Source organism: Balearica regulorum, chromosome 6 (assembly GCF_011004875.1).
Source record: "Balearica regulorum gibbericeps isolate bBalReg1 chromosome 6, bBalReg1.pri, whole genome shotgun sequence".
Classification (NCBI taxonomy): Eukaryota; Metazoa; Chordata; class Aves; order Gruiformes; family Gruidae; genus Balearica; species Balearica regulorum.
The window spans coordinates 35,040,822-35,064,965 of record NC_046189.1 but is presented as its reverse complement, the minus strand read 5'-3'; the positions used below and the strand labels follow the sequence as shown (position 1 = coordinate 35,064,965).

At 40.9% G+C, this 24,144-nt stretch overlaps 1 protein-coding gene across 7 annotated transcripts in view; it reads left to right on the top strand.

Annotated features, from left to right (window-relative positions):
* The window catches only part of NCKAP5 (NCK associated protein 5), a 395,279-nt gene that overhangs the window by 154,437 nt on the left and 216,698 nt on the right, over positions 1-24,144 (top strand). For all 7 annotated transcript variants that reach the window (XR_012836176.1, XM_075757174.1, XM_075757171.1 and 4 more), the window contains one exon: positions 15,962-16,025. Coding sequence is in view for 6 of the 7 variants with exons in the window: in XM_075757174.1 (XP_075613289.1) it covers positions 15,962-16,025 (64 nt within the window). In the remaining variant the exon portion in view is untranslated. The remainder of the gene's footprint in view (positions 1-15,961; positions 16,026-24,144) is intronic.

The window sequence follows — 24,144 nt, the reverse complement described above, 5'->3', positions numbered from 1 at the left end:
AAAATCCTCTGACCATTAAGGAGGGAGCAGATTTATAACCTAAAAATGAAAAACTCCAGCTAGAGTGGGACGGTGTCTGGAGGCCCGTACTGAAGGGGAGATAAATAATCTACAGGTCTGAAGGATCAGAGGGGCATTTTGCTGTGTAGCAGCGAGAGCATTTTGTTCCCTTCCTCTCTAGTAAAACTCCATCTGTCTGATTTTTGGCTGGCCAGCTAGGCCCTAGCAAAAGAGATTTTACATGCCCAAGGCTACTGGCGCTCTCGCTGCAAGGATCGCAGGCTTTCCCGAGGCGGCTGGGTGTCGGGGCAGTAATTAAGAGCCCAGCTGGAGGATTGCAGCCCAGGCTGCAGGAATGTCCCACAGGTCCTGCTGAGCTGCTGGGGCTTCCAGCAGGTTCCCCAATCATCCCGCTGGCCCAGGGAGCAGGGCTGAGCCCTGCCGCCTCCGGCCTGCCAAGGGCTGGCGAGCTCCAGCCTTAAGTAATTTCTAAACCCTGCTGATCTCCAGCTCTAGCTGTCCCGCTCCGTCATTGTCTATCACTTAAAAATCCGGGCTAGTTACTTGTCTGGGGTAACTCAGCTGATTAAATACACATCGGTGGAAATGGGCTGACTGAAGCCAGCCATCTGGCTGCCTGTTTAAAGTGTTGAATGGCTGCTTGGTATGATGGGCATAATCTTCCAGGGTTTTTTAATACTTTTCTACATTGATACCTTTGATGCTTTGAGGTATTGGGGTGCGTTTACTTAGAAACGTTTTCCCTATAAAAGGAAAGGTGATTGATGTTTTATTATAAGTTTTGCAGTTCTAAAAGATACCACTGTTTTTAAAGAAAACATGACTTTAGGAAACCTTGTAAAATATGACCTGTATATAGGGGAAAATGGAAGTTATTCAGTACCTATCTAGAAAATAAATAGTTTTCTCTATCTGTCACTTGCAATTCTGAGAGATTGGAAGCTTTGGATTTTTAAGTAAAGCAATAGTTTTTATAGGTGCATGCAGAAGTAGTGTCTATAAATAAATAAAGTTTTTTCATAATGTTTTCATAAGACAGTACTGGGGGGGAGTACCTGTGGATAGACCTCACGTACCTTGAGAGTTTATCTTTTCCTACACCTGAGATTGCAAAAAAAAGCAATTAACAAAAACAATTTTGAATTTAGCAAGTAGCCGTATAATCATTTAAGACACTGGGACGTTGTATTGATGCCGATTGAGAACTTTGTGGACAGAGGCCAGCAGAGGAGCTGCTGGTGCAGAGCTGTACCTTATTGTGAGATCCCGCTGTGGGGCAAAGCAAGACCTTCTGTGTCTTGGTCACACGTCCTCACCCACCATGTTTAATGAAGGGATGAATACGTGGGTATTTTGTGCAGAATCAAATCCTAGCATTTAATTTCCACGTGATACTAGATGATAACAGTTTTCGGTGTCAACTTTGAAAACTGTTTTTATGCGATGTGCAGTAATGAGCAGGTACTGGTTTTATAGTAAGGTATAATATGCAATCTAAAAACATACTTTTTTTTTCTGCTTCACTAAAAAAAATCCTTAACATGTCTTCTAGATAACCTCCAAATGATAGATAAAACTAATTAAGACTATATCTTGTTAAGAAAAATATGTCAACACAAAAGTATCTTAGCGCATCAAAATATGCTTGTTCTTGCAGCGTGATGAAAAAGGAGAAGCTATTCTGTTCTGCTTTGGGGACTTTCGGAAAGGAAAGAGAACGCAAATATCTCTTAGATATTGATCCCCTGAGTTCAGAAAAGCTCTGAACATCTGTATAGCAACTGAGACCGTTAATAACACACACTCTGTATATAAAAGTACTTTCAGTTCTTCTTGCAGTCTTGTAAAATACTGTTAAGAGCCACTGTTACAATTTTGCTAACGAACCCTGGGTATCAAGGAGATTGCTTCTGTTGGCTTTTTCTAAGGAAATTGGTAATTATTGGAGGTGGATGTTGAAGTAGGTGCTTATTGCAGCCTCATTCTGATCCTTTGAATTCAAGGTGAATGTGTACCTCAGGTTTAAGCAGCAAAAATTCAAAATGCCCATGTATATATTTTCTGTCAGCAGTTTTGTTCTCATATAAACTATAGGCATGGCCATGTAATGACAAAGGAGATTTATCTACAAAGTTTATCACCGATTTTATACCTAGCTGTTTTTTTTCCTACTTTATTAACATGGGTACTTAAACTGTGGTTCTATTTTTATGATCTCTGATATCAAAGTAACTTAAAATCAAGATTAGGTTCACTTACTTAATTGGCAAATTTCCTTTACTGGATTTATTTTCTTGGTATAGCTTTTGACTGGGGAATTACATTTTGAAACAATCAATACCTTGATTTGAAAGTGACTTTTTCCTGATTCTGTAAATGAGGTAATACTTGTGGTCATGCTACATGAGCACCGTGTGTGATTTTTATTTCGCTTCCTACCAAAGGTGATGTAGCTGGCTGTGGTGATGACTATAGTTAGTCATTTCAGGGCACAGTTCATTACCCAGCTACAATACTGGAATCTTTCTGCTGTGAAAAATGGCAAGGGGCTTTATTCACACATCAAATTGGTTTCAAAACTTGCTATTTGTTGTGGAAACTGGAGAAATGCAGATTTGCATAAGTGTCTGATTGACATTTGAAGTGCTGAAAATCTTGCCCTTAAGACAGTTAATATTTTAAGTATTTTTAATATACATTTAATATGTTTGGAAATGCCTGAACGCTAATACATCTTAACCCTTATTCACCTGTATCTTTTAAATTACTTCTTTTGTTTGCTAAAGTTGAGCTTCCATTGAAATTGATGCTATTTCAGCTTTCAGAAGCTGGCCTCATTCACAAAGCTGATCTGGCTGATGTCTTTGGGGAAAATCATTGAAAATGCCCCAAGAGGGTTTAATTTGTCTGGGGTTTCTTGAAGGTGTTTGTTTCCCTGACTCCCATTTTAAACAGAAAGCTCTTTTTTTTTAGATTGTATTTACTTGTAAAATGATGGCAGTACACTTTTTCATAATAGGATTTTCAGTCACACCATGAATAACTGGAAAAGGTTTATCCCAACTTTGTTGAGCTGTAGTAGCTGAAAGGATAGACAGTACCCTGGTTTCATCTGATAACATTTTTTCATTTAATATTCAGAGAGCACGTTTTGAAGATGTACTGAAGCAAGTTCAGGTGAGTGTTGAAACCGAGCTCAGTAAAAAAACAACTTGAGTAACACAGGCGGATTTTGTGCCTATTGCTATTCGGTCCTCTCTGTTTCATCCCTAGGCAACCAGTGAGGTTGTGAATTGACTATGTGTGAATTTAAATGGCTTCATAAATACACACAAAAATATTGTCATTGCTTTACTAATATTTCCGATGTGCTCTGGATTTCCTTTTCAGTGCTGTTAAGTGTTAGACTGATATATTATGTGGTAAAACTGTCATTGGTAACTTAGTTTCTCCATCTCGACTTGAACATGTTGGAAAGTGTTTTGCATTTATTACCGTATGCTGCATCCATTATTGAAAGTGACAACTATAATTTTTATATTAAAATTAGCCTGTGTGCATTATTTGTTGGGTTCAGTACAAATAATGCTCTTTGAGTGGCTCTCAGTCTGGGCTGGGGTCCCTCTAGATCCATGTCCATTCAAAATCAAGTCTTTTCATCTCCTCTTTTAGGTCTGCTGAGACAACGAAGCTCAAGTTTGAGGTTCCAGTTAATCATCTAATTTGTCAAAACACATAATCAGCCAGAGGCCACTGCCTTTGACTTATCTAGTCTTCTTTTGTAGACAAAATGATAGAAGAAACAATTACATCATTAGCATGGAACTGATTTTATTGCTGTAAGGCGGCATGAATATGAATTTGTGTGTTGGCTTACTGAAGGATACTTCAAAGTGATTTTCAACACATTGTTCTTTTTCTTTCTGGCATAGTGAGATGTGGTTTGGAGAACATTGTTTTGTTTAAGGCATACTGAAGCATGTTCCCTAGCCTGGGGGAGGACTGAGGGAAGCCCAGCAGTTTATAAGTTTTTGCAAGGAAATTTGTTATGGTATCATTTAAAAAAAATTTTTAAATTCCCTGTTATTAGCATTCCTACTTTTTTTCTCTTCACAAAACCAGCAGATTACTGAAGTTCACAGAGATTTATAGAAAACTCTGAATTACCTTCTCTCTCCAAATCTGTCAGTAAAGTCAGTAAAGGGGATCATGTTCCTGAATCAGAAAACTACGTGACAACTATTGTCTATTAGTACATCCCAAATATATGTTATGTAGACATTTGAGTCCTACTGGAAGGCCCCTCTAGGGTTTGTATTGATGCTAAATGTGTGCCGTGAGTGAAGTCTTCATGCTGGTGACTGTTTGGTGGCCCAAGAACCAACTGTTGCACGTCATTAAATGACCTGTTGCTCTTAGTGTCCAAATCATCCATTTTACATTTTTTACCAAAGGATAATTTTACAAAAAGTGATCTTGGCAGAATTTATCTGAAATGTCCTTTAACTGTGCAATGTACTTTTGACTTTCAGAGTTATGAAAAATGGATGGACATCTGAAATTATTTTCATAATTGGTTTAATTTTTTCCCACTACTGCAATGTAAGTTAAAATGATTGAATAGATGCACTAATGCTTTTGATAATAGATACACACATGTGAAATGAAATAGCTGATTTCACAGCAATGTTGTAAATATTGCAAATACCACGACTTTCAGCATATATGCTCAGTATTGACCAATTAGTAAATTGTGTGCTGCAAACCACATTTCTATCATTTTAGTAGCCTTTTTTTCCCTCCTATTGGTTGTTGCTTCAATGCGCATTAAAAAAATAATTATTACTTGTCTCGTATGTATTAATACAGTTTTTAACTCGCTCCTTTTGCTACTTCTTGTGGGCACCCGCAGCCTCCTGTGTGTGGTTTCTATGCACTGTGTCATGGAATGGAAATTTAGAAGCACAAATATAGGAGCTATGTGGTTTACATGTATATATTTTCCCTTGTATAGAAAGCATCTCTCTATATATGTATAAATCTGCTAGACTGGTTTGGCATATATTTTGACCCATTGTGATGATTTTCTGATTTCCGTGTTACTGCTCTGCAATCCTAATGCTCAGTGCCCCATCGCATGGCACACAGGTTAATACTCGTGGAAATTGGTGCTGCTGTTCTTCTGCTGTACCCAGAGGTGTTTATGGCATCTCACTCTTCCATTTATTTGCTTTCCTGTAAAGTGATGTGAGAAGAAATTCTCTCATCTCTCAGGTGAGTTGGTAGAGGAAAGAAAAGATGGGTTGCCACACAAAACGCTACTCCGAGTTTCAGCTGCCTCTGGCCTTAAAATGGAGATAGTCCCCAGCAGAAGTGTGTCGCCATGACTGAAGTTATGTCTAGGTTTTAATAGAAGGGTATTATTATTATTGACGGTGCAAAATGAAATTACAAGAAACAACAAAAAACCCCAACAAATTAAGCAGTAAAGAAAAGGAATCTTTCTGAGCAACTTTTATTCTCTTTCGTATTTTCTCTTTGAGTAGAAGGTTATTGTAGATTTGGTAGCAATTTGTGGCAGAATACTTAAAAGTATTGAACAATGATCTAAAGAAAAAAAGTCCAGAGAAAGACATCCAGTGAATGAAACAGGGTAAAATCACTTTGATTTTTTTCCTTGTCCAAAAAAAAAAAAAAAAGGGGGGGAGCTATTTCCAAGGTATTTTACTGTTCAATTAGAACAGGACATGAGTGATGAAGGTTGTGGAGTATGCAATAAATGAATAAATGTAACTAGGAGAGAGAAAAGACATGGTATTTATAAGTGCAGCCTGTTAAGAAAAACAGAAGTCCCGATGCTGTGGGCTTTCTGGATGGATAAAAACACATTTCTGGATGGATAAAACACATCACACTGTGTAACACCACCCCAAAAGAAGAGGTTACAGAGAGTACCAAGAATGGGTTGTGATGGTCTGGGAACAAAGGAGTGGAAAACAGAGGTAAGAGGTCAACCAGTAATGAAGCAAAATCAGATATCTTTGAATTGTAAGAGCAAAACTGAAAAGCTCTGTAGGGAACAGGGAGAAAATCTTTCTAAACGTTCTCACAAAGAGAGAACTGGATCTCATTTGGGCAGCACAGAAGGAAAGCTAGTGATGAAGAAAGCATTGGGCTCTAAGAGTTGGGTTGAGTTTAGTGTCCAAATCACGTTAGGCTTAGTGTCCAAGACAATGTATTTGGGTTTTGTGCCTTAGACACCATTTTTCTTCAGTTGTGCATTTGGTCCTTTTTTTTCTGAAGAAATACACTTCTGCCGTTTCATTTCCATAGAAATACAAGAGTTGGCTTAGTGGTGTTTCTGGGATGTCTGCTTTACAGACCCAGTCGTCTATAGCCTCTTGCAAATTCATTGAGTTTCAAAAGGTGGTAGGTTACTAACTGCATGTGGAATCAGCACTTTGCATGAATGGTACCCACGGAATTTAAGAGCGATTAGGATTAGGGCTAAGTAAAGATCTTCTGTTACAGATAAAAGGTTTGCATGGAAGGAATGGACACTATGAGAAGTAATAGCAGTCTGTTGCCATTTCTTGCTGTTAGTTTATGTCTGAGTAATTTTGGTTATGAAAAAATGTTTCCAGGATTTTCAGCCTTATGTGAAACAAGGGTTCTGACTTCATTTGTGTAGAGGACAACCATAGAAATTTCAGCTAGCACCCTCTCAGACAGCCTCAGGGGATAAGACTGAAGGAGTGAGAATTCTTTTGTACTTTGATGCATTGGTTGGGAAAGTTACACTCCTGTTAAGCATGATGCATTTTATGTTAATAAACAAAGATCATTAACTGAGGGCTGAAGTGCTGCCAATCCTGAATTTTTCATGAGCAATAAATTCTCATTAAAAATCCTTTAGGGAAATGCATATCCTTTCAAAAGAATTTCCACAGCAGATCATCTCCATGTGACAAATCTCCAGAGAAAAACTATATATGAGCAACCAGTGATTGGGGGATTTGTAAGCTCAACTTGCAAGTCTTTTGCAAAGAGAAAATCTTGTTTGCTTGTTTCTTCCTTTGTTTTTCTTTTCTCAAGGTCTTCTTGAGACCAGGCTTAGTGGAAAAAAAGGAATTCTCTTTCGCTAGAAATGGCTGAAGAGGTTCAGGATTCACAGCTAATTCTCTCCAGCATCTTATGGGCATGTGAAATGAAGAGTGGCAGTTGCGTATGTTGGAAATAAGAGGGGGTAAAGGTGGTGGCTTAAGCTGTTGCCTTTCTCCCATGGGCCGAACTGTCATGTAGCAATGACCCTCTGCCTCTCATTACCCACTTCAAACCCAGCTGCACTATCAGGCTAAACTGGGAGGTTTCTAGCAACCTGTCTTACAGTCTTACCGTCCCAATTAAAGAAGTGGAGCTGCTGGACCGTACGCTAGTACAGGAGGATGAGGTGAAGTGGAAGTGTACGGGAGGGGAAAGCTGGGAGTGTAACATTTGCTTTCCACACCGGCCTGTGCTGGAGAAGGTCGTAAGAATGATGCAGTGGCTCTGAGGATGCTGTCAAAAAGAAGATAAACACTACTAGTTTGTTTTAATTAGAAAAGTGCTAACTGTAGGCCTTGAAGGCCATGAAAGAGTTCTCAGAAAGAAATTTGGTACCATTTTGGGACATTTTAGGGCATTCGTTAAACAGATGCTTTCATTTGGATAAGGTATTTTAAACTAGCGCCTGAAAAGAAGAGCAAGCAGTCTTTCTTGCGAATGATGGGGATCTGTGTGCAGCAGGTGCCTATATTAGACAAGTTTCTTTTGCAGAATTAATATTCCAAACTGACTTCTATTCGTGTTTTACTTTTTTTTCTGTTTGAACACTGAGGTTTTCCATGATGATAAGTCTTTGAGAACTTGGCCGCTTGCCTAATCATACAAATTCCCACTGTATGCTTCTTGGATTGCAGCTTATTGGCAGAAATAATACAGCATTAAATCCAAATTTTACTGTTAATGTGACATTAAAATTGATAAATCAGTCATTTATGTCAAGAAATTCCGAACTACAACAGTGTGAATTTGTCAAATTGCTTTTGCTAGGTATTTAATGGTGTGGATTGCAGAACAGAGACAATGGTTAACAGTAACAGTGGTTAATATACCACTTTTAATAGTAATAATTTTTTGTGGGACAGATCCTCTGCTCATTTATTTGTAGTAGTGCATTTTACTAGTTTATGGGATATATCGAATCAATATGTTTAAACAGGGAGCAAATCTGCGCAGAATTTGGCCCTGCTAAAACTATGTTTTTCAATAAATGCAAGGTTTTCATAATGCATGGACTATTTAATTTAATGTGAAAACCTCTACTTTAGATGTATTTCAGAGTTCAATACTGTAATTCTGTTTACTTGGTGTTTCTTGGCACTTAGGTGTTTGATGTTTCATACTTGATGTTGCATTAAAGTTGATAGCCAGGTGTAACTCCATTGCCTGCTGCACTTTACTGTTTTGTGCTTGGGCTGGTTTTAAAAAAAAATCTTTAGATATCTCTCACTACTGTCCACAGACTTCAGAAATTATTAGGAAAATGTGTTTGGGGTTTTTTTTCTTTCATTTTTCTGTTTCATTAAAAAATCAGCTTTCTTTTCTCACCTATTCTCTTCCACCTGGAATCTCAGCCCAAAAGCAAGGCTCCAGAGGAATATATCTGAAAAAAAAAATTGCAACCAAATGCATTATCTCATGAATAATGGTCATAAGTGAGATGTTCCAGGAGATTTGTAAAATGATTGCTTGGTATAATTCATAATTATCCTGATGATTTGGCATTGTGTCATACAGACATTAATCTTTTATCCTACAACTGAATGTGTGTGTCATGGGTAAGGAATCACTTTTTTTGCCTTTTTTTCTTTTTTTCTTAATCAAGAAACTGCATTGATTGTGATGGTTGGTACTGTCTCCATGTCTTGTCAAGGAATTGAAAGAGGGGTTGGTAGCTGTATTTATTGTCATTCTAATTATTTAGTAGTTACTAATGAGCATTATTTAAATGTCTCTATTTAAAAAGCTTTTGCTCTTCACTTGATGGCTTTTCTGGTTTTTCTACATTATCAAGGTTAAAAGGCATCACAAAGCTTGACACAAAAAACCTCCAACGTTTTAAACTTTGGGTCTAGACCTCCCTAACTATGTCTGATACTGTTGGCCAAAATTTATACAGAATGTGAGAGGTGAGCTGCATTGTGGAGTCAGCACTAATAGAGGAAGGAGGCTGTCCCCCCCAACATTAAAAAATACATTTGAAATGTTGTATTTGAAATGTTGTCTGAAATACCAGTATATCATTAAAGTGTGCAGTCTTGCATCCATAATTTCAGTGCTGAAAACAATAAATGTCAATAAAGATATAAAGATTAGCAATGTGAGAGAAGATGCCTCTGTTGAAAGTGCATCGCTGTCCGTCCCCACGTGCGTGCTTAGGACAGGGGAATTACCATGATCAAGTGCCCAGCCGACCTCGGCTGCCGTGCCGGTGCCGAGAGAGTAATTTGTCATGAAAACAATCCCGTCATAATCTGCCACAGACTCCTAATAACCTTTCCTTTTCTGATTTCTCTGCCATGGCTCTGCCCCCCTTTCCTAGCCAAAGGCAGCCTTTTCGCTTTTGTAATGAAGGCTCTGCCCCCACGATGTTCTCGCTTTGCCTCCTCCTTTCTGACGAGGGTACGTGACTCAGCCCTGTGTTACCCCGTGATCTTCTTCCTTTGTATTGGATGTCTTGTTTGGATGCTTCTGGAAAGTAACTGGATAGTTTTTCAACTTCTGCTTCAGATTTCATATACGTTAAAATCCACTGGAAATTGGTGAGGAGCCCCTGGGGATTGCTGATACCTATTTTAGATTATAGTTATAATTCTGAGTTGTTTTTTTTCTCCTTACTATTAGTGCCACCCAAAGAAAATAAAGTTTAAGTTACTACCTGTTTTGCTTGTCTGGATTTGGCAATATCATGTCTTGTAGAAGAGAAGTTTAATGTAAATTATGTTTTCTGTATGCTTATCTTTTATTACAAATAAATTAGCAATAAATAGGCTGTGCCTTGCTGGTGGCTCATCCTATCTATTCTGCTTGACAGCATTAGTACTTCTGTTATTGTAACTCCAGTCTTTGCAATTATTGTAAAAATAATTAAATAAAGCTCGTACTCTGCTCAGCTTTAAATTTGCAGCAAATATTTCTTTGCAAGATGACTCTTTTATTGCCAGATCTAGTTAAACAGTTGCGACTCTAAAAGACCAGTTTCAAAATGCACACGACGCTGACGTTTATAAAGCGCCAAATGCCTTTGTCGTACGTGATCTTCAGCAGGAAGAAAGGTTGCAGCATCGCTAACCGCTGCGATCGCAATAGGAGCTGAAAGAGGCACATTAGTTCACTGCAGCCGTTCCACCCTCGGCTGTTCCCTTGTCAGATCTCATAGACTCGACGGGGTCAAGCCTGGTCAGCGTTCGGATGGGAAACCTCCCTGGAAAACCAGGAGCTGAAAGAAGCCAGGCTTGCGGCTCTCCACACAGACTAGCACCCTGCCCCAGTTGTTACCACCATGCTGCCTTTAATCCATGTTTAATGGATTTTAGTGGCAGTTTTTCAGGTTCATTTCAAAAACAATGCCGTGGTGCCAAGTGATGATATAGGAGGGGAAAAGTTAAAGAGAAATAATTTTGGTAGGTGATAAATAAGGAGTGGATCCAAGGCACAGTGGTTAGGGATGCCTTGCAAATTCAGATTCTGAGTCTCTGTCTTTTTTCTGTTGGCTTTTTCCAGGCATGAATGCAGTATTTATTCACCTTCTGAGTCTCACAGCAATAGAGTGGGAAACTCGGTTTGAATTTCTCTGCTCCAGAATATCCTGCAGAAGGTTCAGAAGGACTCGCTGGCATATAGCTTGGCCGCTCTAATTAGACACAATCACCAGAAATAAAACCAATGTTGAAAATGTATTTTCAAAGCTTGACTTTTTCAATGGGTCAAGTGCCTGTTTTCTGGCTTTCATTTGAATGTTGAAAATGCAAGACCTGGCGATACACGCTGGCAGGTCGTGGGGCTGCTGGTGAACGATCAAGACAGGAAAGGACGATGTCAGGGTTCGATAGAGCCCTTGTCTTCCCAGTGGATCATGGGGATTAAGGTTCGCCAAAGCATTACTGTATGTTTTGGATGATGTTATTAAGACATTTTCCATTTTTTTTGAGTTTTGATCATGTTCTTTTTCTTCATTAAAACAATAAAATTATTTCTCTTCATTAAAACTGTGAAATTATGATTTACCACTGAAAACATACCCTGATTCCGTATGGCTGAGATCTTGGTAAACGGATATAACTCAGCACATTTTAAGGGAATCTTTATTTCATAACTTTATTCAGAAACTATTTTAAGTGATATCTTTCTGTGTTAGATGGAAAAAGCAAAGCTCTGTATCTAAGAGCTTCTGAATCTGAGGTTTCAAAATAAAAATTCAAATTTTATTTCAAAATTTGGGAAGCTGAAGTTCACTGCTAGAGTTTTTTGTTTTGTTGCATTGATGGAAAATAGCGATATAAAGGAGGAGAACTAAGAAAAAGGGAGTCTTTCACGCATCCAGTGTAACTTTCATTGTGTTGTTGATCTGAGGATACCTATTCCCAGATCAGGAAGAGGATCAGCATTTGTTCAAAATTATTTGATAGGTGGGGGCTTGTGGTTGCATCGATATACCTACCTTCATCGATGGGGACTGGGAGAAGTTCAAGTAGTGCACTTTTGTGGTGAAGCCCTGTGCTGTGTGTATTAGCTGTCACTCACATGATAACGGGTTTTTTTGTCTGGTAGTTGAATGAGTTGAACTCATGGGAAGGGGGAATGAAGGAGCAATTTTAGTTTAAGGAGGGTTCAGAATCTGCGGGATTATTTAGCACATTTATGTTTTGCTTAGACTAAATGGGCTTTCCTCAAACTTGTTTTTTAGAACAAGCTACTGCAATATCCACTCGTGATACTGAGACTTGAAATGTATCTTTCTTCCATCCACACAGTGAATACTTGTGTGCTTGGATCCATCTGGAAAGGATATAATGGAATCCTTGTTTGGCTCCTTTAGTTATCTCTTTGCAAAGTCCTTGGCTGGGAATTTTGCCACTTACTTACAATGCAAATATTCAAACGTAAGAGCATAAACTGTGCTTTCAAAGAGCGTTTTTGTAAACCTTTTATCATTTGGTGGTTTTTCAAAAGCAAACATGAGAACTTCTCAATGAACATGTTTTAGTTTTTTAAATCCTCAGAGAAGATTTTGTTTTCTTGCAGGTTGGCTGTAGTTGCTAATTAACTTTGTTAATTAATCATGCTATAGGGATGAAACATGCTTGATTAAAAGTAAATAAAACCGTATAGCAACAAAGTAATGCTACTGATTTTTCTTATTTAAAAGCAAAGATTAAAAAAACCCAAGATTAACTTCTAAGCTGCATGTCAAATGTTCTTTGCATTTGAAACATCTGAAAGACTAAAGCAGCTAAAAGCTTATTTTTGCAGCTCAGTCATAGTAAAATGCTTATCCAATTGTAACACTGTGTCAAAAAATGGGGGCTGAGAATAGTCACTGAAGTTGCTGTCTTAATCAAAACTGCCTGCGATGGCGGGTACTACCGAACAGGTTTATTTGGTTGTGCTTAGAAACGAAGGTCCTTGGTCTCTCGTGTCACGCATCTTACATGAAAACTTCCAACACTGCAAATCGGTGTTAAATGCTGCTGGCTCCTAACAGGATTCTGACCACATTTCTCACCCGTTACGCCGGCGTACGTTTGAACAGAGGTGGATATAATGGCTCACTGTGGGCAGTGGGCCAAGCGCATCACAAATGAAGCTCCCTGGAATGATCTCGGGGATGACTGTGGTCCAGAGGCACGCTGAGCCTCTGCTGCACGTCCTGCCTGGATGAAGGTAACCATCTGCGGAGGTCTGGCTGTGAGCACACAGCTCCTTCACCTGGGGAATGCCGGCAGGAGGGAGAAGGTGCTCTGGGACCTATTTGAAGTGGGGGCACAGAGTTTGCTTGCTTCCAAGTTGACTTATTTATAGGCACCGTTGGAACAGATGGCTCTTCAGTATCTGCTATTTCAGGGTTTTTTCTCATACATGATAGTCAAGTTTCTTTTTGATTTGCTTCTGTTGAAAAGTGGTTCTGTTTCTAATAGCAGCAATGTTCTAAAGACAGCATGAGAATGCCAGTCTTAGCTCTCCTTCACTGGCAAAATGGCTAAGGAGGCGCTTTCTGAACCTCAGCCAGTGTCCTCACCCAGAGAGGGAAGAGTTAGGAGGAGCCCTCTTTGCGGATGGAGTTTGAATGGAATTTACTCTGATAAAATTCCAGGATTCCAGAAGTGTGGAACTGATTCCATGTTGGAGGTAACACAGGGAGAGGAAAGTAGGAGTATTCCTCATGCAGGAGGAATAACTAAATAAATCTCTGCAGACCACTGGCAGGAAGTGTATGGAGGAGTGATTTGTGGGGGTTTTTGTTTGTTTATTTTTTTCCCCTGCATCTTTTCTCATAAAATATCTTCAGGCATTTGTTTGGCAATTAAAAAGTCAAAATCCCCTCAAAGGGTATACTCACTTTTTCCACTAAAACATATTAGGGCACTGAAGCAGTGCAAAAATGCAATGGGCTATTTTCAGCAGATGAACTAAATCCTTAAAATAGGATTAACCAATTTTGTAATTTGCCTGTGATAGTATCCGAGCAAGGAAGAGGGAGGGCAGTACATGTCTTTTGGAAGCTGTTTTTAGGATACTTGCATCAACACTATCAATGCTGTACCAATGCCACTTCTCAATTGCCAGTAATTTTTCAGACACGCAAAAGAGGATCTTGATACCGTGCTGGAGTAACACAAATGCAGCTCCCGCTGGGCTCTGACTGTATCATCTTTACGTTTTGCCAATATTCCGTGGTTTTGACATCGTATGTGTTTACAAATCACAATATTAGCAATGCCTAGTATTAATTTGGTAACCGTGCTTGCAGGGTGCCCAGCGGCCAGCTGCGTGGGGAGTGTGGTGGGGGTGCAGGAAGCGTGTGGGGGCAGGTGACTGTTAGGGAGACTTAAATACCACGTCTTCTACTGAGAGGGAGAGGGAGGACTGCTCGGGTGACCCAAGCATATGCTGAGTTACGCCTGGGTGACGTGAGCGCTGTCATTCCCGCAGGAATTGGGCAGGTACACGCAGATCTTCCTTCCTCGGCAGAAATGGTTCCTGAGAAATGGCTGGCGGAAGTGGTGTAGGGGCTGCTTTTATTGCAAGATCAGGAATAGAATATCGTAGAGCATTTAGCTTTTCCTGCTGGATGAGAGTGACCCAGTCAACGACAGGAGCGGTTACAGAGCCCAGGGAGATCGTTGGCTGCAGGGTCCTCCCTCAGCCCCGGCCGGGCACCTTTGCAGGTTTTGGGGGACGGGGGTGTCCAGCCCCTGCTCTTTGCCAGAGAGCTGGGAGATGCATCTCTGTGTTTTGAAGACTTTGTATGGTATATGCAGTGCACAGCGGAAGTTTTTCTTTTCTGAGCTCAAAACATCTCAGGAAGGCCGGGTGGCGTGGCCAGCGGAGCTGTGGCTGGAGCCCTTCGCGGGCGGCACGAGCCCTCAGCGAGCCTGAGCCGTTGGCACTCGTACGTTTACGTTACACTGGGTAGTCACTGGGGCAGAGATTTTAAGTGTCACAGGTGAATGCCGGGATGCTGCACTGGGATGGTTCAGGTCTTTCTTTCCAATTAGACCAAGTAGAGTTTCTGGGCAAAACAGGAGTAAATGGAAAATTTCAAACATGAAATGGATATTTTCTGATTTAAAATGCTTTTGCTGGAAGTTTTCAAAGCTGATCATCTTCTGAAAATAATTTATTCGTGTGCAAATTTATGTTTTGTTGTGTACTGGTAAATTCTTCATGTGCTGATAAATTCCTCTGATGTTTCCACAGGGTGCTTTTATTTCAAAAATAGATACTCTTCTTTAAAAATAGCTTACTTGAAAAAAGTCTTTGTTTTTTTTCTTAAATCCCTTAAAAATTATGGTGGGTTGCTTAAGTCCCACTTGTTCTGTAAAATGTTTTTTGCTTTTCTGAGCTTCCAGAGCAAATTCTCTTCTCATACCGTTCCTGCAGTGGTCGGTCCCTGCACCACCTGCCACTGTCAAGGTTTTGCAGTTCACCTACGTGGTATATGCTCCATTCTCCCAGGCCATGCACTGTGAAAATCTCCTTCCTTTTCTATGTATTCTAAACCCCTACTTTCGTTCCTTTCTTACAACTTTTCGGGTGAAAGCGTGTTGTTACCGCCAAATCCTTAATTAAGCAAATTAATTGCTACTTGAGTCAAGCCAAATATTTGGGTGAGGATCTTATATGTAAAAGGCTAATTAAAAAAATAGTCTAATAATTCAGTAGTTACAAAATGCAGCGCTGTAGGTTTAGAAATAGATTAGATCTTTCAAATTTCATTTTTATGCATACATCTATTGATAAACTAGCAGCCTTCTAACTTGTGTTAACATAGTACAGACTAAAGCTGATGTGCAAGGCTGTAGGAAAATAAATAACACAATCTGATTTGTACAGTCTGTTTCCATATCGCCACCATGATGAGCTACTTTGTTGTTTGAATGGAGCAAATGATGTTTAGATTCAGTTGATTTATTGACAGTTCTGTCAAACTGCCACAAAATGAAACAATAACGCAGCCGCTAGATATTGCAGAGGAGCACAGTGAGGAGAGTGGGATCTGCCGGGAAGGTTACCCGAGCGATGTGCAGGAATGCCACCCCGATGGGGAAGCGATGCGTTCTCTCCGCCTGTGAAAAATGAAAAATGAACTGCTATTCACGTGCTTTTCTTTCCGTAGGGAGAAGCTGTCTGTGGCTCGGCTGCAGCGAGAAGTTGCACAAAGTAAGAGTGAAGGAGCAATGGTAAGCCGCTTTGCAATTCTTGTCTTACTGCTTCAGGCCTTAGGTGCGTTTTGTCTTGCTGAAGATGGTCACCGGAGCATTAAGAGTGTCTTGGACATAATGATAGGTGGCCAACGGTGTATTCATAAATCTGAGGAAACTCAAGACTCTATTTTGGCTTCCTTGCAAGAGATGCAGTGGAGAAAAGCTGTTTCCCTGCTGATGATGCTTACTGGAAGTGGAAGCAAGGCAAGCACAGAAAGGCAATTTCAGATCAAAATGCCTTGATTTACTTGCTTGTTAAATCTTAGCCAACTGCAGAAAAATGGAAGAATACAAGCATGGGAGCTTAAAAAACCCTCAGTCTGATAATTTTGTAAATCATGTAATGTTCCTTATATCTTCATTTCTCATGTAGCAATTTATGAGATTAGGCTTGTAAGCAGAAGTTGAAATGGCAGATTTTTGGTTAACTGCAAATCTCAATTTATAGACTGCCTTATCTCTTCAAAACAATTTTCTTTAGGAGCCAGCATGTGCTGAGTGTGCTTAATTACTTAATGTCTAAGGAACAATGCCCATCTGATAAGGAGTTTGTTTGTCCCTGTCTTCAGATGAAATGTCTTAGGCTTCCTTGGGATAAAGCAAACCTGTTCAAAAACCTTAAAACCCAAACCAGTCCCCTTGAACGTACTTATGAAGTTGCTACTGATTTGAGTGAGTCGCATAGTTGGCTGTGAAAGAATTTGGTCGAAAGTTTGTTTAACTTAGTGGAGAGAAGCAGTTAGAGGGTCCCTGGGGAGCGAGTGTTCCATTAGCTGTGGGATGCTGGGTCCTTTAAATCCCACCTGCCTCCAGTGAGTGCATTTTATAAATCATTATGAGTGATTAATACAATGAAATGAGATCTGGAGGGATGTAAGTGGTAGGCAGGAGAAACCAGCACAGAATCTGTGGATCTCATCCTGGCCATGTGCAGCTCCGGAAGAGCTGGTGGTGCCTCATGGGGGGCTGCACTGGGACAGCGGCTTCTGGGCTCCGACTGCCTGGTGTGCAAAGGGAAGGAGACGAGTGGGGTTTGCTCACGCAGGTATTGCCGATTCTCCTCGAGCCCCCACTGGTGCCCAGCTCAGCTGTGGGAGCCGCTGCCCTCTCCCATCCCAGCGCGCCTGCCCTGGGGTGTGCGGCATGGCTGGGTTGGCCACGAGAAGGCTTTGAGATGGGGTTTAAGCAGTCGGGAGCACTGGCCACTGCGTAATGTTGGGTGTATTGGGGCACAAGTCCTGGAGGAACTGAGAAACAAACTTTATCAAGTTAAACCATAATCCAGGAGTCAGCGACTGAGATAAAACTCCTGCTGCCTCCGGGAGGAATTTGGCCTGAGGAAGAATGACAAAGATCAGGCATTGGTTTTGCAATTGTATCTTAGTTTTCAGTGTAAACAATTTTCAAAATCAGGGAAGAGCTGTTTACTCTATTTGAAATGTTTCCTTTTTTTTTTTTTTAAACTGCTTTCCCTTGGAGGCATAGAAGTAGTATAATATATTGAGTCTAAAATATACTTAGAGGAATAATTCAAGACTTTATGAAATGAGCAATATTGATTAACCTTCTAGACCTGGTAAGGCTTTTGGTATGTGCGCCCACCTTGTAGCTTCGTCTCGTGAGTCAGACATTTCTTGTGCTCTTTACCATGGGTTTATGGGATTAATCACATAGCCCTGCTAACCAGAGGGTAATTTTGTATAATTTGTTGAGAGGCCGAGTGTTGTAGCCCATTAGGAGCTGATAGGTAGCTCTCCAGGGGTGCAATCTTCCCCCAAGGTAAATACTAGGTAGTTTTTCCCCTCTTCCCCGAGGGGTAATTTCCACAATTACCCTGCAACCGTGGCTGAGGATGAGTGCACCCGTAGAGACAATTGCTTTGAAGCTGTTGATGTATGGAAACTTCTTTGTGTCTCAGAGCTCAGAACCGGTGATTTTAATATGAAACACAGCAGTCATTAATTAACATTAATGAACTTGCTTGGCTGTGAGCAGTACGAGAGCAATGAGGATCCAGGAGATGGAGTATTTGAACACAGGGGAGGCCAGAGCTGAAGTAACTTGTGCCGGCTGCGTTCTCAGGCCATACAGCAAGGAGCCTGCAGCACGTACCAGTTTCAGGGCAAATACTTTAGAAAGATTAACAGCAAAATTTCGGTGAGGGATTCTGAGCAAGCAAGCCTTTGGCAAATGGCAGGGCTTCCTCTGGAGAGGTGCTGGCAGCCAGCAGTGTGCCCACAGGGTACTGAGTCGCATGTGCTGCTCTTTTTGGCGTGATGGACATCCCCCTGGAGACAGCAGAGAGTCCTCTGGGGCTGGCGGCGAGGATGCCGGGCAGCGGTACCAGCCAGCCGCAGGGCGCCCGAGGGGTTTTGCCGTGCTGTCACCGGCTGAGACACTGGATAAAAGGGATGGCACCCCCCGCAGCCCTCCTGCCAACACAGTCAGTGACAGGCCACAGCTTTATTTAATCACTAATTAGCTAATCGCCCTTGCTTACCCCCCTTTTCTTTTTTGTTTGGTGTGCCACTTAGTCCACTGAAAACCGTTGTGCCAGTCCAACTCCTTCGTTTGGGAAGAGCAGAGGAACAGCACACGCCACCTTTAATGCACCTTTAACGCCTCGCTCAGTCTTGTGGAGAGCATTTTTATACCAGGCGCGCAGCGGGGCGGAGGGCAGAGAGCTGAGGAGCCGTGCTGCCACACCGCTGCCCCGCGGCCCGAGAACTGTGCAAAACGTCACGCAAGCCGCTTGCAGGGTGGCACCTCATGTAATACTGCACTAATGTTTCTTGCTTCTTTCCCAAAAATACTCTTTTTTGTTTTGTTTTGTTTTGTTTGTTTTTGCAGTCACAGATAGGTCATGGGGGTAAGAGGTGACCACGTTATGTCAAGCCACATCTGTTCTTAGGGTGAGCGGAGTCAGTGAGCGGGGAGCGTGTGCCCTGGCCCCGTGCGTGCTGGAGGGACACGTGGTGGGGTGGGTTTGCCCTGTCCTTCCTGCTCCCCCTTTGGCACCCGTTTGATCACAGTGTGAGAAAGCTGTGGGTACTCTTCCCTACTGCCTTCCCAGCACAAATCAAGGGGAGACTATGCTATGGAGGATTTGCTTTCCTGCACGGGGGGGTTGTCAGTCAGTGTTTGCTGTGACCTGCAACCAGCTGCTGCCTTTTTGCATGTGGTCCTCAGAAGCGATGGGTGGGAAAGGCTCCTTCCTGGTGCTCAGGTTTGCCCGCTGTCACAGGAACCGCTGCAGTGAGGCAGACGTGTACATACAATCAATAACGAAAAATAGACATGGAGCATGTGCTGTAGAAACTATTTAAGCTGTGGTATCTTTGCTCAAAAATGGGTTTGCACATCTTGTGGATAACATGGTGAGTGATGATGAAACGCCTTTTTCTGAGGAGACCTCAGCTGAGGTTGAAGATCAGGCAGTGTGTACTGTATACACCAGTGTGTCTGCGCTCCCTGTAAGAAATGTGGTTTTTTAATATGTCCCAGAGTTGCATTTTTCATGACTGATTTTTTATTGGAAGTAGATAATTACTGGAAGGTACTATAGACGATTAAAAGAAGATACTTCATTTCAAGATAAATGTTTATCACCAAAAATGTATGAATAACCTGTCATATGTTTTTTCCATATGGTTGTGTGGAAAATCTGATACCTCATATGTAGGATTGAGTGAATATGTATTTATAAATTACATGAATAGGAGAACTGAATAAATTCAGGCTGTGAATACCTGACAATTGCTCAGGTTTCTTTATTTTATGAACCACCATCAGTAATTATTGATTATTCATTATCAAAATGCACAATTACTCTGCTGCCAATCCATCTACTGAAAGTTTCAGCAGCACTGAGCCTCGATTGCCGGGTGGCTCTCCTGTCGCTTATGGCCTTTAATTTCTTAATGTGCATGTTCGCAGTTTTCTTAGTCATGTTTCTTCTGACTCATCAAGGATATTTTAACTTTTTTTGTAAAGGAAAAGAAGATGATGATCATATGTGAACAGTTCTTACTGCATTTGACGGAGGCTGTGCAGGTGTTTGTAGTGGCAAAGATGCCATTATTAAAATGAACAGCTTTCAAAATAGATCACAAGTTTATTTCAAAACATAGTAAAGACTGAAAACTGCTTTAGTCATCAAAGTCTTTTTTTTTTTTTTTTAAGTCCATGACTTTCGACCTTTAGGACACAACAAGATCAGGAAAATTGTTCATTTTTGTAGAATTTTCTTAACAGTGAACAGTGCCAGGTTAGGAAAAATACGAGAAAAATGCTGCCACAGTTACGTAGCAGAGTTCTCGTGGCAAAGTATCATGTTAGCAGAAACCTAGATTAAAAGCCTAAAGGAACTAAAAGTATACACAATTATGTTGTGTTTTAATAACTTGGATTCATTTAATAATTACCCAGAAAAATATGATAATTTTTAAATTTGATACCTTTATTATATATATGTTACACAGTTTTGTTAGTTTATACTTATGCATCCAAGTCCTTTAATTCTACTCCATTATCCATTAGTTCGGTGGCCTGTCACCTCCACAAAAGAAATTGTACCACTCTGGCAATTTAGCTGTGAAGGTTAAAGTGGGATGATACTGCCTTTTATATCTACATGGGTTTCACTTAGGGTGGGCCCTCGGCTCTGATTTACCATGTGTCCTGCTGCGTCTTTAAGTGATGCAAAGTGATTATCATGGGCTCTTCCCGGTACCCGTCTATTCCACACCTGCACCCTTTTGTTAAAAACCCACCATGTTAAGTGAATGTGAGGTCCCCACTGAATAGGTTTCCACCCTCTGGTAATCCTTCTGCATTAGATTGATTTATGAATGTATCAGATTCTTTGTTAGCATGTAAACCGCTAATTAATTTAAAGCTCTCTGTGGAAAAATTAAAGCCCTGGTTAAGGATTTCAACAGGCTCAGATGGTGCTAATAATGGAAAAACAAGTTATATTAATGAGTTTTGATGCGATCAGCACAATTCTTGCTTTACAAACAGTTTTTGCTATAAAACAGTAGAGACTGCAAGTTTTTAAATAAAGACTAAAGAACTAAAAAGGAAAGTGAGAAGAAAAAAATCGCACCGTCAGTAAGATATCCCCTTATTACTAGGAACTGGGTCACTTCTGCTTGTTACAACTTTCGTGAATGTAATGTGTTTAGATGTACGTAACAGCCTCGTACAAAACCACAGGAAGTTCAAACCAGTCTTTTTCCCGGATTAAAACCAAACTTCTAAAGTAATCAGCTTTGAAAAGATCTCTGCCTCTTCTCATCGTGCACTGCCGAACTGGAGCATTCACGTGGAGATGGACGTGCTGAGGTGCAGAAAGGTCTTGATTGAAATCATATTAAAATCAATAGAAAGTCTGACCATATTCTCTGCTTTTCCAAACTCCAGGCTGTTTTGTATGTAATTTTAGTTGTTTTTGCTCTTTTGCTCAAATTTAGACTTTTAATGTGGGTGCTAGTTTTTGGTTGAGAAGAAAGAGGAGATAAGACCCGGCTTGATGAGCTTTGTCGAGCTGAGTGAAATGAAGTTGAAAATAGAAAGCCAAATCTCCATCTTTTTTTGTAGGAAGCTGAAAATGCACAGTTACAGGGGTAGCGCATGATTGTAGGAAATTGTGCTTTTTCCGCACCTCTCCCAGCAGCTACATTTACCTCTCCTGGCTCCCAGCGCTGCCAGGAGACTCTGTCTCAGGCCACCATCTTGGCTCTGTGGTCAGCACCACAGCTGATACTAACGCTGCGCCATTAATCAGCTAGCAGGGAGCCCTCTGAAAAGGAGCACGGTCAGCACGTTCAGAGGCCCAGCTCCTAACATCTGCACTATGTACCTTGTTTTTACGGAGCAGGGGCAATCCTGAGATTGCTCTTGAGCTGGGGTCTTACAGATGGCAGCACAATGTAGTGCCGCTAGCGCGGAGGCGCTTTGTGTCATCGGCGTGATGAATCTCTGCGATCGCCTCCAGCAGCTGGGAAGGCTGTTGTTGCAGAAGCACCCGGGTCATTCAAAAATAGATGATATTTAGTAATAAATGAAGTGTTAAAGATGAGATACAAAAGGCTAAATTGTCTTTCCCAAATTCTGGGTCTACAAAAACATCTATCTGTGCTTTAATTAGAAAGTAGCAGAGAGAGAGAGAGAGAGAGGGGCAAAGTCACCATTCTAAAATGTCTCTTTGAATATTGAACATCCCAAACTGGCAAGAAGCAATCTGACCCTTGTGCCATCCTCTCTGTGCATAAATACACAGCTAGCCGTGCTGTCTAGCTCCTTTTTCTTAGAAACTTCATCATATGGCCCTCACGGAAACTCAGTGACATTAGTAGTAGTTAGCATCAATAATGGTTATTGAAATTCTTTACAAGCTGAGTATAATGCTCCTGGACCTCATTAATTGTTCATACTGCGTTAGGCCAAATGTCCTCATTCACAACTTTGCAGTATTATCTTCAATGGTTTTAAAATAAAAGATTTTTTAGTTCTTCTTGTGTCCTTTTTTTTGTTGTTTGCTTCAAATTTGAAAATATGTAGATATTTCCAGGTTTTGTATTTTCAGGCTTTTATGAATCTAAGGATTCTTATGACTTAAAATTGCTAAGACCTTTCCACAGTCATTTTCCAATGAAAAAAATAAAGCTGGTTGCTCACTCTTCCTGAAACAGAAGTACTGAGAGCCTGATTGCTCCTTCTCAGAACCCGTGTTACTTTTTCCTGGTTAATTAATTTCAGAGTCCGGTTTATTCACCAAATATCCCAATAAATTATTAAAATCAATTTACTTTCCTTCCGCTGATGTTTAAAGCGTAACAGAGGTTGTGTGAGCGTGCCTGGGAAGGTGCCGGACACTCTCCAGGCTGGTGGCCCCCCTGGTTCTGGCTTTCTACCAGGAGAGGGAGCTGCAGCCATTGGAAACAACACCCACCTCCACAGCCCTGGTGAAAAACTCACACTGAGGCATGTGCAGCCCTTTCTGGCTTCACCTGGATTTAGGTTTTGTGGCGTTGGAAGGTATTAGCCACAATATTTTAAAATTTTTTGATTTTGAAGGGGCGCTTGGTACTTGCCGTTGCAAAGGCAGCGATGCTGCGACCTCAGTTTTGGTGTTTTCTGGCTCAGCTTGCTAAGGATGTTGGTGTAGGCAGCAGCACTGCAAGGAAGGCCGTTGCTATATCCAAAGGAGGAGAAATAAGTTTTGCCCCTCCAGCTGGAAATCACCAAAGTGGTCTGTCTCTTCAATAAGTTTCTGCAAGTATTTAGTCGACATAAAAAAGAGTCAAATAGAATTATGTAAGAATCACTGAACACAGAAAAAAATACGTAAAAATGCATTTATATAAGGTCTGAAAGTAAAACAGAGGCAATCTGTAGAAAGTATGTCATATCAGCTAAATTGCCCTGAAGTAGAAATTGCCATTTATACATTAGATAACAAAGGCAGGGGATGTTGAAGTACAGAAAGGGCACATGCAGTCTCATAGCATCGATGGGTGTATGTAATATTGGAATGGCAGTTGGCTTCAGCGTGAAGCAAATCCCGCTTTATGACTAGAAACAGATGTATCCTGCTCTAGGCAATACCTCACCGCCTAATAGGGGTGATGTGCTCATGCACTAATAACAGTGAATTGCAGCCATTTTCATATCAAAGGTTAAGCTCAGCAATCCTGAGCTCCTCCAGGCAATGGCAGGAGTTGACTCGAGGAAGCCGCACACTCACTGGATTAATATTTTTGCAAGGATGACCTGAATAGAGGCACCGATGTGCAGGCTGAAGAGGCAGAACATTTATGGTTGTGTTCTATCTCATGCAAGAAAGGGATCTCAGCTAGGACAGAATTAGTCACAACGTCTGAGGCTCTGAAGAGGAAAGATGAATGTATGCACTGGGCCAACAATTTGAATTTTATGCAACCTAGGAAGGTAAATTTATACAGATTAATAGTAGTGAAATGGCTGTGATATACTTGGTGTTGCAACTTTTTCTTAAATGAGCTAGGGAAATTAGCATATTACAAGTAAAAGAAGTGACTAGATTTTTGTGTTTGCGGTTTTTTGGGGGTTT